The sequence below is a fragment of the Triturus cristatus genome, chromosome 5_2 (genome assembly GCF_964204655.1).
Source record: "Triturus cristatus chromosome 5_2, aTriCri1.1, whole genome shotgun sequence".
Lineage (NCBI taxonomy): Eukaryota > Metazoa > Chordata > Amphibia > Caudata > Salamandridae > Triturus > Triturus cristatus.
This window is the reverse complement of record NC_140588.1, coordinates 294,006,456-294,023,006: the sequence shown is the minus strand read 5'-3', so window position 1 is coordinate 294,023,006 and position 16,551 is coordinate 294,006,456. Positions and strand designations below refer to the sequence as shown.

Sequence of the window (16,551 nt, the reverse complement as noted above, 5' to 3'; positions counted from 1 at the left end):
CATCCCGGAGGTCCGGCAGCACGATGAGAACAATACGTAAGAAGGTCCATATCTATACGTCAGGAGTAACAAAGGTTTAGTTTTATTGTAAACCAAAAATAAAAAACACAAGCAAGGCTGAGCATATAATAAGCATGCGCTAGTTCCCAGCCGGGGCGAGGTCCCACCCCCATCAGCGGAGCAGTACACCACGCCAAAGAAGTGAGGGGAAAGTAGAGGTACGGACTCCAGGTTATGAACAGTTTTACGTCCAAAGTTGGAAGTAGGGCTAGGGGGAAAGTTGCACATCGAGCATCTCAGTAACCGGGGGCACACAAATATCTCCCCTATAGTGCCAACCCCTAATTTTAACCCTAAACTCCCCTCCCCATCCGAGGAGAACCCGCCTTTCCTTCTCATGGCGTGGGGACGTTCCTGTGGAGATATAACCCCTTATCACTTGAGCGGCAATGGTCTTAAAACTATCCATAAAAAACGGTGAGAAAAGGGATCTAAAGGTGTGTCCCGAAGGGAGGGGGAAACGAAACATGGAGGATACGATTGAACACCAGGAGGTTTTTCCCGAGGTGGAGTGCCTGTTGCTCCATCCCTTTAGCCTCACCGACTGCTGTCCTTTGAGATTGTTTTAATGAATTCATACACTTCCTGATGTCGTCTGAAGTTATGCATCTTATTATTGTACATCACTTTAAGCGAAGCAGTGAATCTTAACTGCGCTGTTGCTCCCAGCTCTCTCAAAGGTTCCAGCCTTTTTCCAAGTTCCCACTGCTTATTTGATGTAATCTGGGAGATATCCAATCTGATTTCAAAACTTATCTCGTCGACACTGAGGGACTTCATTTTCAGAACTTTTAAGAGAATACCCTCTTTTATATTGTAGGTATGAAAATTAACCAGAATCTTCCTAGGCTTGATTCTGTTGGGGTTCAGCCTATAGGTATCTATATATATCTTCTGAATATCGTTAATAATATCTTGTTCTGAGAATTCAACTTGGGTCCCTGACTTAATCAGTCTTACAACAAATAATTTCAGATTGTCTCTTTCTGCCTCTTCTGGAATTTTCAAGATACGAAGGTTGTTTCGCCGCTGATTATTTTCTAGAGATTCTAACTTCTCTTGCAGACCTTCTCCTCTTTCTTTCAGGTGTCAAATATCTTCTTTATTGGTTGCGATCTGAGCTGTATCTCCTTAACTGAAATCTCCAACACATTAGTCCTATTTGCTATGTCATCCAACTTTTTTTCCAGACTGTCACAGGCCGTCCATATATCTTTCTAGTTAAGTTTTGAGATCTCGAATCTGCTCCTAATTTCTTTAGTTAAGATCTGAATTAAATCTCCAACCAACTGGCTTGATGACTGACTTGATGCCGCCTCCATTGCTGGGATTTTATAACCTACTGGAACCTGTGCTGGTAGCGTATCTCCCGGAAGGGGTAAACTAACTGCACTGATCTCTACATAGGACTTGCCTACAGCTGACCTGGCTAACTGGGGAGTGAGTAGCCACCTCCGAGTCTTCTGTAGCTAGGACTTGGTATGTATCTGTTAGGGCTTGTGAAATGTACCGCCCCTCCCGTTGCCATCTTGCCCTTAGGGGGGTGATATAACTGAGTCGGTAGACTCCTCCTGGTATTCTCTCTGATCCACCTTTTGCCCGTCCTTTTGCCCTACCTTCCTTAATATCAGGGTCTTGGGCATAACTTTAAAAAAAAGTCCGGAGTGAAGGGGTAATCTTTAGCTTCCGCTCCTGATTCTCAAACCGTTTGTTGTCCACTCTTGCCCAAATGGATTTCTTGCGAGCAACTGGACTGGGAGAGCAGAGCTAACCTCTGTTGTAGACTTCACTGCACCGACCTGCAAAGTTTTTAGATCTATGGTGAGTGGGACCTGTGGGGGTGCCTCTTTAGCAGCACTCCTTAAGGCGTATCTTAACTGATTGGTATTATTGTCCTGAGTTATTTGATCCTCGAGCACCAGTACCTGGCCCCCACCTCCCCCTCCAGACCCAATCTATCCACTTTACTCCTTGCCACGGGGATGCGGTATCATACAGACACAGCGTGCCGTCTATCCTTCTATCGTCTGTGGGTTGCAGCGAGTCCTTTATAGCTGGGCATGCAGCAGAGACAGCTACACTCTCTGACTGTTTCTGGGTTGTGCGCATTGCCTCTTCCTCTCCTCCCCTGAAAAGAGATCCTCGCCACGGATATGCGGCCTCTGTGGAGCTTGAGCGCAGTTTTTGACCAGCGCTGCTCCCTTCCCGAGGTCACGACGTGCGCCGTCGTTTCGTTCAGAAGGAAAGATTGAGACCTCCATTTATGCTGGAACTAGTTATTAACGCAAGCTGGGTTTACAGTTAACTGTATTTATTAGAGTAATTACCCTAACAGTAAATGCTATGTTTTAATGAACCATATATAACATGTTAAAAATCTTATGTATATGAGTGCATAATCTGATTTAGCATCAGACAGTCCTGTTTCATCCAACTATACTGTGGGACTGTCAACTGGCAGCCAGTGGGCTGAGCCAACTTTTTCTGTGGACGAAATAAACATGCAGACTAATTTTCATTGACTTCAGACAATATGTCCTGGGTATCCGGTGATAAGAATTCGACATCGTTCGTGGGAGAAAGTACCACTAGACATAGACACTAGGGATTATTTTTGGCACCCAAGGACCCCAACCAACCCTCGGATTTCTGAAAACTGCTGACTCAGGGGATTCTAGAGTGGTGTTGATTCCAGGGATCTTTGCACATTTTCTACCCAGAATATAATATAAATGTGAAAGCCACTCCTAATATTCCCCAATTCCTTCTCCCACTTTGCAGGAATAGACCAAAATTGTGAACATATGAAAATCACAATGATACTACATTAACTTCACACTGTCAGCTCCGACCCAATCCTGCTGGTGCACTAGGACCACCCACACATTGGGGGTACCCTTTTCATCAGAAGAGTGACAATGCTGGATGGTAGGACCTTTCTGGCTGGAGGTTCCAATGTGAGGAAATTTGTTTTTTCGCCCATGCCTTGACACTGGAGATCCTTCTGTGTAGAAAAATGTTATGACAAGCCACATCACACTAGATGCCTGAATTTCTAGATTTCACAAATGGCCAGGATTGGTGGGGTTTCCTAGGTGATGAAGACCCACGACCCAAATACTGCAGCTTTCCACATTGGAAAGAGAGAGGAAATTGGAGATTTACTAGGCATACAGTTGATGTTTGCATGGCATTCAGGGAAATAAAATGTGTGTGTTGTGCTTGGCCCTCTCTGCAGGGTCACCCCCCCCCCCCCTCAAACATTTTGTCATCACCCCTCCTGTTTTCTGAACCTGTTTTATGTTGGCATTTGGGACTACCTACTTTATATCTGATGGACAGATAAGGTAAGGAACAATAACTTGTTGTGGCATAAGAATAGAACTAGTTTGGTCATTGAGTGCAGGCAGCGGGCACATAGATTGAAAAGTCTGTAAGCCGCACCGTATGTGTGGATTCTGTAAAAAACCCACTCACTAGCACAGCCGAGGATAAGGGACGCCTGCGTTTGTCGGTTGTAAGGGTGGACTTGAGTGCTTACTGTGAACCGTGGCGAGCTCATAATGCACGTGGATTAAAAAAGGTGTAGGCAGCCATTATATATGACTGCACAGCAGCAATGAGTATATGGGTATAAGGGCGACAACTAGATACCAAAAACCCATAAAGCACAGTAAATAAACCGTCAGATCAGTACAATCCCAAGGAGTCAGTAACGAGGCGAGCAGAGTTAAAACATGGGCCCTTTTAATATAAATGTGGACCAATGGAGATGCTTAAACAATAAAGCAGGAGGAAGAGATGACGAAAACAGTTTCTAAAACTGCACCATGTATACACCTTGGCCAGTGGTTTTCAGAACTCTTCATGGTTGGTAGGTTTCCCTGGGTGCCGAACAGTACCAGGACCAAATACTACTGCTACCCAAATCTCAAACATAGATGTAAATTCCGGTCAGCTTGCTTGATATTTCCATACTGCTATTTTTGGCCTTTCCTGTCCCGGGTGATAACCTGGGACAACATTTTGATCACACTAAATGTAGCAACGCAGAATGGTCGAACTTTTTGTCACAGTAATGCGTGGAAATTGTGTGATTTAACTCCAAGTTTGACTAACAGGGCATTCTGGGCAGGAAACATTAAAGGCATCGACATAAGCCATACAATCCATGATTCCTTCCGGTGTCGTGGTTTTCATAACAGTCTGTGTATGGTAGGTTTTGCTGGGTGTAGGCGGCCCAGGCCCAAATACCGCCGATACTCACATCCCCAATAATCAATGTAAATGCAGAAAAAAATATTGACATTTCCACAGCTTATTTCTGGGACTTTCTTGAAAGGTCCACTACACAAGGGGGTTACCGTTTTTGTCAGAAGTGTGGGAAGCCTGGTTGTTAGGACTTTAACATTTCTTTGCAGATTCCAGAACTTTCCCTCACAGAAATGTGAGGGAATTCTGTGATTGTATCCAAAGATCCACACAAGCTACACAACTCTGGATTCCCTTGGGCGTCTAGTTTCCAGAAGTGTCTGGAGTTGGTGCGTTTATTTGGGTGCAGGTACACCCTTGGTCCAAGTATGTCATACAAACATAACAGTCCGTTTTACAAATATCATATACAGTTCACAAGATTAGATTTTGGGCCTTTTCTGTTCTGTGCCACAGGCCCACCAGCATATTTGGGTTACAGCTTTTATCAAGAGAAGGGTGGGAACGCAGAACAGTAGAACGTGTTTATTATATACTGAATTCCTCTCTATTTTTGTCTTCCAGCTGTAAGTTAGTGTGCCCAAAAATATATATATTTTTTTAAAGCGCATCAGAAAATGTTGGCATTATGGGTAAATCCAGAATTCCTCGTAGCACACATAACCCACATGCCTAAACTTAGAATCTTGGTTACATTTAAAAATGCACAGCTTTCCTTCAGATCCCTAATTTATTACATTTTTTCCTTATGAACGGATGCATGGTCTGTATACAATGAAACATCATTGTACACTGTAGCTCGATTGATAGTTGGCAGTATTGTGCTTTTGGAATAATTAGCACAAAACATATTTCTCTGTGACTAGAAGAGTCTGTCAGACATAATGGCATATTACTTTCATAGCGTGGACTTCCTTGCTAAAACTTGGATGAAAACCTTGTTTCATATTTCTCTTCTCTTTCTGATGAAACGTATGTATTTTAATACATTCAACAGGTAGTTTATTTCACAACATCTTATAGTTGAGCTCCAAAAACGACCTCTTACTAAATTCTCGATGGTGTGTAGTTTTCAGAAATGTATAGCTTTCTAGATTCATCCGTTGATTTCACAAACCTTCTCCCCACAAACTACAGCCAGGTAGAAACTGTAAATATAGGACATATTGATCACTACAGTTGCAAAAACTGTGGGGAAAATTCTTTCCTTTACTTTTTTGGTTTCCAAAAGTTGTGAAGACTATCTTTTCACAGCAAAACTTTAATTGGTGTCATTTTCAGAGAAAGCTACTTACACACATTCTTGTATAACCTTTTTTTCCCAGTTTGAAAAAAACAAATCAAGATTTTGGCATGTTTTGGCGTGTCACCTTTTTTCTTAGGGTTAATCCAGTAAAAATCACAAACCTGTGTACCCTTATATAAAGAATTCCACCTGCATATTTTTTTGTGTAACAAGTCATCAAGGCTCAAGCGAACTGCTCCAACTGTCAAGCGAAGGGAAACACCTTAGCAGCAAAGGGGTTAAGAGGCGGTCAAGAAAGCTGTTTTAAGTGAGGGTTTCATACAGCTGTGCCAATTGTTGCACACCTGGTGTTAGACTAACGTTTTGGATAAATCCTTGCATCACCAAAATGATTGCGATTTCCATTCTAATAAGCCCAGGAGTGCAAGTGGCAGTGTTCTTTTTAGAATTTGTTTGTCCCCAGTGTCGAATGGATGGCATATGTTGTTCCAAGTCGCACTAGTTACTCTTTTGAATCAGCATTTTTTTCTTCACACGTAAATCATGGATAAAATATTTTCACTATATGGAGCTCTGGATAAGACCCATAAATATCAATATGTTCTTAATATTATCAGACATTGCTGGCCCCCCTCTCCATTTAGCTGAACTTTACATGGAACAGGCTAAGATCACTGAGCCTCCCATCACTACCCCTCATTTGTTTTAAAATATGCCCCTGACCCCCCTTGGACCCTGAAATGTAGTCTGATCTGCTGGATCCTCCTTAGAACCAACATCCACTCAAAAACTCAGCACCACCATTCTGTGCATCCCTTCCGCTATCATGGAATTCCTCTGCACCGTCCAACAAAGCACCCAGTTTCAAACTTGTAGGTACTTGTCTTAGATTCAATCATTCATATCCCACAGACTCTGTATCATCTCCTACATAGATGACATGCTACTCATCCTCTCCTCCTCAGAATATCCTACCAACACCAGGAGCAAATTCCACAATTGCATGACCAATGTCGCAGACTGGATGGAGGAAAAAATGCCTGACGCTCAACACCGACAATACAGGCCTTCTGATCTTCAGAAACTAGAACCCCCCCTGGGACTCCTCCGGTTGGCCCTCAGAGCTTGGCCCCACGCCAACCTCTTGACAGAGGGCACCAGAAACCTCAATCAACCTCAACAGCAAACTCAACATGGCCTCACAAGTCAACATCGTCACATCCTCCTGCTTCTTCATAATGCAAATGCTACGCAAGATATTCATGTGGCTCCCCCAGGACTCAAGGCATCACCCAGGTCCTCGTCGCAAGCATATTGGGGTACGTTAACGCACTCTATGCAGGAATACCAGCCCACCTCCTCCAAAGACTCCAGACCATGCAGAACTCCACCACCAAACTCATCCTGGACCTACCTCGTGCACCCATGACTAGGGGGGGCTACACTGTCTTCCGGTCCATAAACATTGCCAGTACAAGCTGCCCACACACTCCTTCAAGTCTCTGCACAACACTGGACTCTTCTACCTCTACCACCGCCTCCACTATCATCAACCCACCAGACACCTTCACTCAGCCTCTATCTCGCCCATGTAGCCCACATACGAAGAAGCAGAGCCGGAGGCCGATCCTTCTCCCACCCCATAACAAAGTCCCGGAAGGACTGCCCTCTCCACATCAGGACCTCCATGTTGCTATTAGAATTCCGAAAAAAGCTGAAGACCTGGCCCTTCGACTTGCACTCTAGTCCATCCACTGACCATTGCTAGACTCAGTTTTCATCTGCTTAGTGCCTGCATACCCTCACTGGTGATAAGCCATGCTCTACAAATCCTTTTTTTTAATTGTTTTAACCAATTTCTATTTTCATTTTCCATTAGATACTTTGGAACAGTACATAGTTATCTATCCTTTTATACATACGTCATCCGATTGCTTACATATTTGAACAAGTATCTAAGTGACATCATCTTAATGCATATTATTACTCGACACATGAAGTAAAAGCCTATGACCCCAATTGAAACCACAAGAATACGTTCAGAGCAATAATTCTTCTATCAATGCATAACATCTGTTACCTACCCAACACCCACCCACAGTACCCCACCCACAACTTTCCCACCCTATAAACTGTGAACCATAAACTCAGCTGCAGTATTCCAACCTGTACCACCGGGATAATGCCTCGAATGCTCTACAAATCCTTTAATATAACATTTGATCACATGTTTCTGTAGCAAAATAAGCTAGACTAGACAAGAAAGAGAAGCAAAGGACATTGGGACAGTGCCTTGTCCTTCTTATGATGTAGCTATTACCATAAATGAATTGGCTGGAAGACTGGCCATTTCCTTTAGGATTTCTGAAGGAATTTGTGTCAAGGAATGAAAATAAGTCGTATTATACTAGACCAGTTTAGACCGCTAAAGTAGTCCATAGTGGAAGATCAGATCCTGTTCCAAAATAATAGCTTGTCCCTGTTTTATCTTCAACAGTAAATTACCCCACAACATGCTCCGAGTCAACTGAGGCCACAAAACATACATTGGTGCTTTCAGAACCCTTTGCTTTACAACTATGGGAGACCAGTGGCTGGCTAGCCCGGCCACCTGCATATAGTGCTCTTCTACAGCATTTAAGAGAGGGACCACAATTGAGGCTAAACTCTGTTTACTTATTTTAATACATTTCATAATTTATTTCATATATTCAAATTTTGCAAGCAATGTGCCAAAATAGTTCTAAAGACGGTTGCTGTATGGAGTACACAGGTCTGCTTGCATTGATCCATACAATACTCAAACTATGACATTTACTTCACTGAGATTGCGTATTGTTTTGCTCATGCAAAATCTTTTAAGCAGAGTTGTGAAACACCTCCTGTCTATACCCTGTGGCTTGATTTTTCTTAGTCCTCTCTCAAATCTGTTTATTATTTTACATTTTTCATCAGTAATATCCCGGGCACTCAAACAATTTGGATCCGAACCTGGGGCTGCTCTCACAACAACTCTGATGGAGAATACATGGCTGGACAGCTGGCTGCATACGGCTACAAAATCACAGGTAACGCCTTGCTGTTAATCTGTATTAAAAGGAAAATAATATTATGCCGTAGTGGGATTTAATCTTAACGACTGAGTTTAGATTTCGAGAAGAATCGTGCCTGGTGTCTTGTCACTATAAACTTGTGCTCATAAATTTTACTCCTGAAATACGATTTTATTTTAGTTTCTTTTTTTTAAATTCTTTTAAACAAAAAAATAATATGGGCATTTCCAAGAGGACACCAATCATCAAGATATGTAGCTTATCACATTTGTTGTGTCAACAGAGGTATGCGTCATTTTATAAGGCGTGTATAGTTAGATAACTAGAAGACATACTCATAATCTCAGCAACACATTTTGTCATAGGCCTAAAGAAGTATGTTTCACAGACACATTTTATAGTTGTCTGGTATCTTGGGGACTGAGCAAGTCCATATTATGTTGTTTCCAGTATGTCAGGTAACCGGAAGCTCATCGCCTGTTCTAAATTATGCATCTGTCCGCAATTGCCTATTCTGTTAGGTCTTTAATCCAGTTCTCTATTCTAGGAGTCCTAATAAATAACCATTTTTATTGCCAGTCAGCGTTTAGCCAGTACTGATGTAAAGTCTACACATTGTTTCCTTATAGAGGGGCCATGGCATTGGAGTTCTAATGAGCAACAAGCATGTTATGAGTTATAAGTCCATGTTGACATCAACACTCTTCGACAACTGTTCATCACGCTAACCAGTTTTGGGCAAATCAATGTTGGTTGGAAAAAAGGTTGCATCAGTGTCACCACTTTTGGGGAATCTCAGCACTTGGTCGGGGTTCAATTTGTGTGACATTGGTGGTATGATATATAGGTTCTGTGGAGTATATAGAAATGTATTAATTCAAATCTTGGATTGCCAGTTACTGGTTGTATTGAAGCGATCATAGCCTCCTAATCCCCGTCGGACAGTTCTGGACCGCAGTCTGTCTCATACTTCTGCCTGTCAGTTGCATTTTGGGTGTGTCACTCCTAATTGCTATATGTAGTCCATGATCACTTGTCTGCCCTGATCTGTGGACCCATAAATTACGAGTGTGGATGACGTGGGAGGCTGCATGTGTTTGGCAGTATCCTCCATAACCTATAATATTAGAAACCATGATTTACTCCCACATAATAAATTCTTTGAGCTTATTCTTTACTGAGTAACCTTTATACACAAGCATTTTCTTATCCATTTCAGTCTACTTAAATTCTGTAAGTACCTCACCTGGGTGCGTAAGGGATTTTACATTTACATTTTTTAAGGAATATCTTCTAGGTATGAAGTGCCATGTTGTCTAATTGTTTATTATCACCTACCTGAAATGGTATGTCCTGTAAAACTTCAGTAGCTAATATCCCTCTCAGTAATTCCTCTCAGTTTAGATTTTGATTGAATCAGTTTGCAGGGTATTCCATCTGTGTTGCTAAATTAAAACCATCTAGGTCATGGACTCTAAGCCCACCATCTTCATAATGGCATGTAGTGTGGTTCAGAGATCGTTATCTGGTTTTTGTCTGCATCAAGAGGAGATGACTCCGTGGTGACCTGTGCGTTCCCAAGCACCCACTTTAGGGTCAGAACATAAGCGGTCATCTCCCTACCTGCGAGAAAGATTAGAGGACCTTACCGTGTCATAGGAGGAAGCATTGTGGACAACCAGCCACTGCCTCTGCAAAGCAGCGAGTGCTACTCACCATCAGCAGCTGCTGTAGCCCTCCTCAACGAACGTCCGGGTGTGGAACGCTCCAGGCGGCTCTGGAACGCTCCAGGGGGCTGTGGTGATGCAAAACCTGCGGGAGCAGGTAAGACATATCGCTGGGCCAAAGGAACTGGGGGAACTTGTTCTACCTCATAGCCCTTTAGGTGCTGGAACACTTTTTACTTTGTAAAAGCTGGAGTGCGACTCTTAAGACTCTGAATACTACTGGGACCTAACCTGAATGTCTCCTATCGGGAATAACCACTACCAATAGGGTGAGTTAAGTGGAACTCTGGGACCTGCCTATTGAACGCTAGAGTATTACTAGTGGGACTCTGTGTATTATCTGTGTATACCATATTTTACTTTGTGTTCGTATATAAATACTACTTTTTTCATAAAAGCAAGTATTTGACTGGACAATCATCTATTGCTGCTATTGAAAGTATTGTGAGTTATAAGCCTGTGTTCGCACCCTGCATCTACCTTCTCCTGAGAAGCCCTGAACTTTCCGACCCTCGCTACTACCTGAGAGCCAAGTGCTGAAAGGGTACTTGGCCCAGTTGCTGAGGACCCATAGTAGATCGGGACCCAAGACATTCGGAGTAAAAGGCCTCAACCCCCACAGTTGGGCCCAGTAGATCCTGCTTTCCCCGTGACCTCTGAAAGAAGTTCTGACAAACTGGAAAGACGATTTGAGAGTCGCCTGCATATACATCTTATGATGAACAAAAGGCAGAGCTGCCACCCGGTTTGAATGGGTAACCAGGCCAGAGTCCTAGAGAGCATGGCATAAGTGAATGTGAGGTAATGGTAATAAAACCACGCAAGGAACAAACAGATATCTCCTTATAAATATATTACCTGCCCAGCTCTTAAACTTTGCAGAGCAATGATCGCCTCTCTATTTTTAGATATAACTAATAAACATTGAAAATGGTAGGGTTGTGCTTAAGATACAATGTTTCTTAAACTATATCCTTCTGTACCTTTGCCAGGATCTAGACCAACTAGAAATATGTATTGCCTTTGCACCAATTTGTGCGCTCTTTCTTATAGGTGGTGTTATTTCATGCTGTTAATTTTTATTCTGAGTTGTTATGCATAAATTTCGAGTTAAAAGTACTGGCGATCAGTTTTAAATGTTTTTGATATTTGTTGGCGATTAGGGTAGATGTCCTATATTATGATAAATGTTTTATACACCACTTGATTACCTGAAAAGGGCATCCTGGCGCAAGCCATTAGTTATTACACAGCATGCTGTAAACTAATCATACCAGGGAAAATCAAAACAGCCATGGTTTCAGTAATTTCCTAAAAGCTAGATAGTTAGCAGTGGTACATAACTGGCGCGGCAGGGACTTCCACAATTTGGCTGTACAGTAAGCAAAAGAGCAGCCACCAGCTTGTAATTTGTGAATTTTTAGCACGTTAAAAGACAGGTGGTACTAGATCTCACAGATGGATAAGGATGGTAGGTCCGAATCAGCCTACGGGTAAAGGAAGGGCTTTATCCGTAAATAACCTTGTAACTAGTGCACGGGCATTTAAATTTCATCCTTTCATGAATAGGGAGCCAATGAAAATGGTTGAGTTGTTAGGAAACCTAGGCCCTGCGAGTAATGCCCAGACATTACTGGCAGCCATGTTCTGATTGATCTGAAGTTGTTATTTAGGTACAGCCAGATAAAAGTGCATTGGAATAGTTGAGGCGTGGGCTAATAACTGCACTATTTACTGTGAAGCATATTGTCAAGGGTAATAAGGGAATGATTTTACTCCCAGTTTTAAGATAAACAAAGCAACCAGCAGATAATTTGGAAATCTGAACAGAGCAGGAAAGTTGGTTGTCAAAGATAAACCCAACATTGTACACAAAGGAAACTGGAATAGGCGCACCCCAAAGAGCTCGGCCGACATTCATTGGGCCATTGGGATAATATATGATCAGAACGTCCATTTTGTCTGAACCCCATCTTTAAGAATTTTGGATTTATCTATGAAGATAAGTGTTAGACGTGACATCCTTGGCATGGTATTACCCCCAAACGTTTTGGCTTTACTCATCCTGATTTGCTGAATTTTTTTTTGTTGGCCTAGGACTCTGTACTTTACCATTGCTAACCAATGCTAAAGTGATTATGCTCTAGCATTCAATTATGGTAAAATTGGCTTGCACTTAATTGGCACATTTAATTTACTTGTAAGTCACTAGTAGTGGGTACTACATGTATCAAGGGCTTGTAAATTAAATGATACTAATGGGCCTGCAGCACTTATTGTGCTACCCACTAAAGTAACCCTTTTTAAAAACCTGTCTCAGACATGCCAATGCAGCCTGTGGTTCAGTTTTAAATTGACATTTCGACCTGGCAAAATAAAACTTTTGCTGGGCTATACCTTACTTTTTAATACTAAGTAACCCCAAAAGTATGCACTAATAGCTCATAGGGCATGGCACATTGTATTTAAAAAGTAGAGCGTGTGTACTTTCGTTTTACATGTCCTGGCAGTGAAAACTCCTAAAATTTGTTTTTCACCATAGTAAGACCCTCTCTCACATTGACTAATATTGGGGTACCTTATTACATTCAATAAGCATTAACGTTGCATTGAGAGAAGGTAGAGATTCTGTTTACACTCAAATTAATTGTTATTTAAAATCTCTTTAATAATGAAGTCGAATTTTAAGTTGTAGTTCTGAAAATGCCACTTCTAGAAAGTTGGCATTTTCTTGTCCCAACCATTTGTGTCTTCTGCAAAGGGGAGAACTTTCCAGAACCAGATGTGAAGGTAAGGTCAGTGAGTTCCCTCACAGAAATGCTGACAGCAGGTATAAATATTGGACTTGCACAGCCGCTCATCAGAACACACCTGGACCTGTGTAACTTACAGAAGGAATGCCCTGCTGCTTGAAGGACTGTCTTGCTGTCTGAGAATGAAGACTGGACTTGCTTGCCTACAGTCCACACTGACCAACCAAATGCTCCTTTGAGTCAGTCTTACTTGTGTGAGCTGCAGGTACACAACAAGCTTCAGAGGTCCCACAGCAACTGCCCAGCTGACCTGCTGCATCTGGACCTACCTGAGCTTGGCTGGAGTGAGTCCCTGATCGCCCAAAAGGTGCCTCCCGAGGGCCTGGTCTCTTGGCTTGCATCAAAATGTATTCCTCCTAAAGAAAAAAAAAACTAAAGTTTGGGCTCCTCGTGAATGGATCTGTTTGCTCCAAGACTCTGCCACCCACGACGACCGCCAACATGAAGTTCCGCCGAGATCTACCCTTCACGACAACTGGCAATGTGGGACCTGCCCTTTGCTATGGCAACAACAACCTGCGACAACCGCCAGTGTGAAGCTACAGCAACGGCCTTTGTGAAGCTCAGCTTTCTTATCTCGTCCTCCTCCACCACAAATAGAACATTGTGGTCAGCCTGAACTTTTGACCCATCCTCATGTAATCTATCCAGTAAGACTAAAAAGACCTTAGTGTCAAAGGCAGCAGACCGATCTAGTCACTAGCATAATGTGTCAATAAATCATTAGAAGCTGGCTGTTACAAACATCTTGGGTTCATGTAAAATAATGCAGGTCATGCCAATGGGCTCTGCGTCTGAAAACAACTGACAACAGCACCCATGGGTGGTGTATATATGCAACTCTGCATGTCTCTTCTGGAGGGAACGATGTAAGCATGAAACCGAATGACACCACTTACTGAAGTGCAGGGGTAATGCTTTAATGTTTAGGTTCCTGATCCAGTCTGATGCCTAAGGAATATTCAGAAGATCAGGAGTCTGGTTAGGTTGCATATCCACCATAAAAGAGTTACAGAAGGTAAGTATCTTATTCTTTGCGGCCAGCAACTGTAGCTCTAGACGAGCTGCTGAAACTTGACCACCATTTCTGATGTTAGTGATTGTCTCTGCACCTGTTCTAAAATGGCCATATGATAAACAGACAGCCCCTAGTGTATGCTGTTAAAATAGAAAAGTCTAGGGAAAATACACAAGGCAACAACAGAAGCATGGTTCTCTTTTGCGAGAAAAGAGAGAACATACTTCAATAGCAGCAACAAATGAAAATCAGAACTTGTCAAGGCATGAACCTGATCCTAGGAGACACCCAATGAGTTGTCTTTAGTGGTTGACATCAGAGGTGCTCCCTTGCAGGAGTGGAGCACCATGTACTGTTTCACAATGTACTGGGTTATTCCTAGTGTCAAAGAGCTGCATGATTTTGCTAGCAGATTTGAGCTTAAACAAGCTGACCACCATACAACCATTACTCCACAAACAGTCATCTTACAGAGACCAACGAATTCCTTACGCATTTCGGTCTTGCTAAGACCGTGGTCACATGTAGACAGGAGTAATGGAATAAAGAAATGTACTTGCCTTTACTCGAGAGTGTGATCCGACTTCTTTTTTTTTTTTGTAAAAGATGTCTTTATTAACAAGAAAACACAAAAAGGGAACACAGGCGACAATTCCGCACATCTTCCCTCGCAGGGGGATGCATTTTAGGGGGGGAGGCCAGGGAGCCAATCCAGCAGCCATTGTAACAACCATGGCAGACAATCCGTCATACATCTAGCCCGAGGCCCAGATTAGGACCGATATAGCAAGGAAAATGTCAATGCCAGGGCTATTCGTCCGCCCCGTAACATGCCCCTGAGAAGGCCATGGTAGCGGCCGGGTCAGCACTCGAGAAAGCTCCCGCACTCCCCTCTGCTGTCGGTGCCTCGCCCAAACTAAACTCAAAAGAAAAGAGAAAGCCCCCCCACCCGTGACCCCCCCCAACCCTCCCAGACCCTCCCACCCTCCCCTCCAGTGGTGGTATCTCTCAATCGAACGCAGGAGCGTCCCCACGCAACAATTATACCTGGAACAGGTGAAGGGCTCGAATCGAGGAGGGACACACCGCTGCCGGCAACCCCCTAGAGAGAAAGCGCACTAGAGGTCCCCAGCGGAAACTGAAATTCTTAAAGGACCCCAGGAAAAGATCAGCCATCCGTTCCATGCTCAACAACTTCCACAACCTCGCATGCCACAAAGAAATCGCCGGGGCTTCCTTCTTTTTCCAAGCTGCCGCCAGGGTGATCTTTGCCGCCCCTATGCACAGCCAAAGGATCTTTTTGTCCGCGCGTGTTTGGTGCTCTAGGAGGGGATCCCGGAGGCCCAGCAACACGAAAGCTGGCGAATCCGCGATCGGATAGCCCAGGATCTCTTTAATATGGGAGAGGATCTACTGCCAATAGGGCCGGATGACCGGGCAATCCCACCAAATATGGCGGAAGTCCCCCAAGAGGCCACAGCCCCTCCAACATCTGTCCAAAGAGGTAGGGAAGATGCGATGCAGTTTGGCGGGGGAGAGGTACCAGTCCATCATAGTCTTGAGGTGTGCCTCACGCAACTCCACTGAATGATTGTGGCTAGTCAAATCGCGCCACAGATGGGACCATTCTTCATCCGCGACAGCCCTCCCCAGTACGTCCTCCCAGAAACCCATGTAGCGCGGCCTCGGAGAAAGAACGGTGGCTAAAAGATGGCCATAGATAAAGGAGATGGTTCCGCGCATCGTCGAGGCGCGCGAGAGAAAGGCCTCAAAGGGCGTGGGCGGCCTAACTGCCGCTTCACGGACCGGCGGAGACAAAGCCCAGTGCAACAGCTGGGCGTGGTGGAATCGCTCCGTCTGAGGAACCCCATAGTCCCGTCCACAATTGTCAAAGGTGAGCGGGGTGGAGCCATGGAACAAATGCGTGAGGGCGAGACAGCACCCGCTTCTCCATGCGTCAAATGGACCCTCTTGCAGCGCGGGCGGAAAGGCTGGATTGAAGTGTATGGGAGTAAAGGGTGATGGGAACGTGGTCCAGCGCTCATCCCCGGAAACCGAATCCCAAACCTTAAGGGTGGTGCCAGTAGGCGTGCTGATGTACGCATTCTGGGGCCTGTCCCCCTTAGGTTTCCATACCAGATCCCATATCGTGCGCCCCGCCACACTCCTGTCCATGTGTAGCCAGTGCTTCTCTGAGAGCGGTTGGGTCCATTCCACTAAGACCCGCAACTGCGCAGCTTTATAGTAGAGGAGTAAGTCTGGGAGCCCCACCCTCCCCCCGAGGGCGGCGGAGAGTAGCAAATGAAAATCTAGCTCGCCCCCCCTGCCATATGAAGCGAAGCATTAGAGACTTAACGCGCTGAAAAAAATCAGTGTCCAAGACAATCGGGAGCGCCTGGAAGAGATATAAAAGCTTAGGCAA

At 44.0% G+C, this 16,551-nt stretch overlaps 1 protein-coding gene across 2 annotated transcripts in view; it reads left to right on the top strand.

Moving 5' to 3' along the window:
- The window catches only part of CDKAL1 (CDKAL1 threonylcarbamoyladenosine tRNA methylthiotransferase), a 2,121,425-nt gene that overhangs the window by 138,284 nt on the left and 1,966,590 nt on the right, over positions 1-16,551 (top strand). For both annotated transcript variants that reach the window (XM_085607048.1, XM_085607049.1), the window contains exon 3: positions 8,474-8,586. In XM_085607048.1, the coding sequence (XP_085463174.1) occupies positions 8,474-8,586 (113 nt within the window). The remainder of the gene's footprint in view (positions 1-8,473; positions 8,587-16,551) is intronic.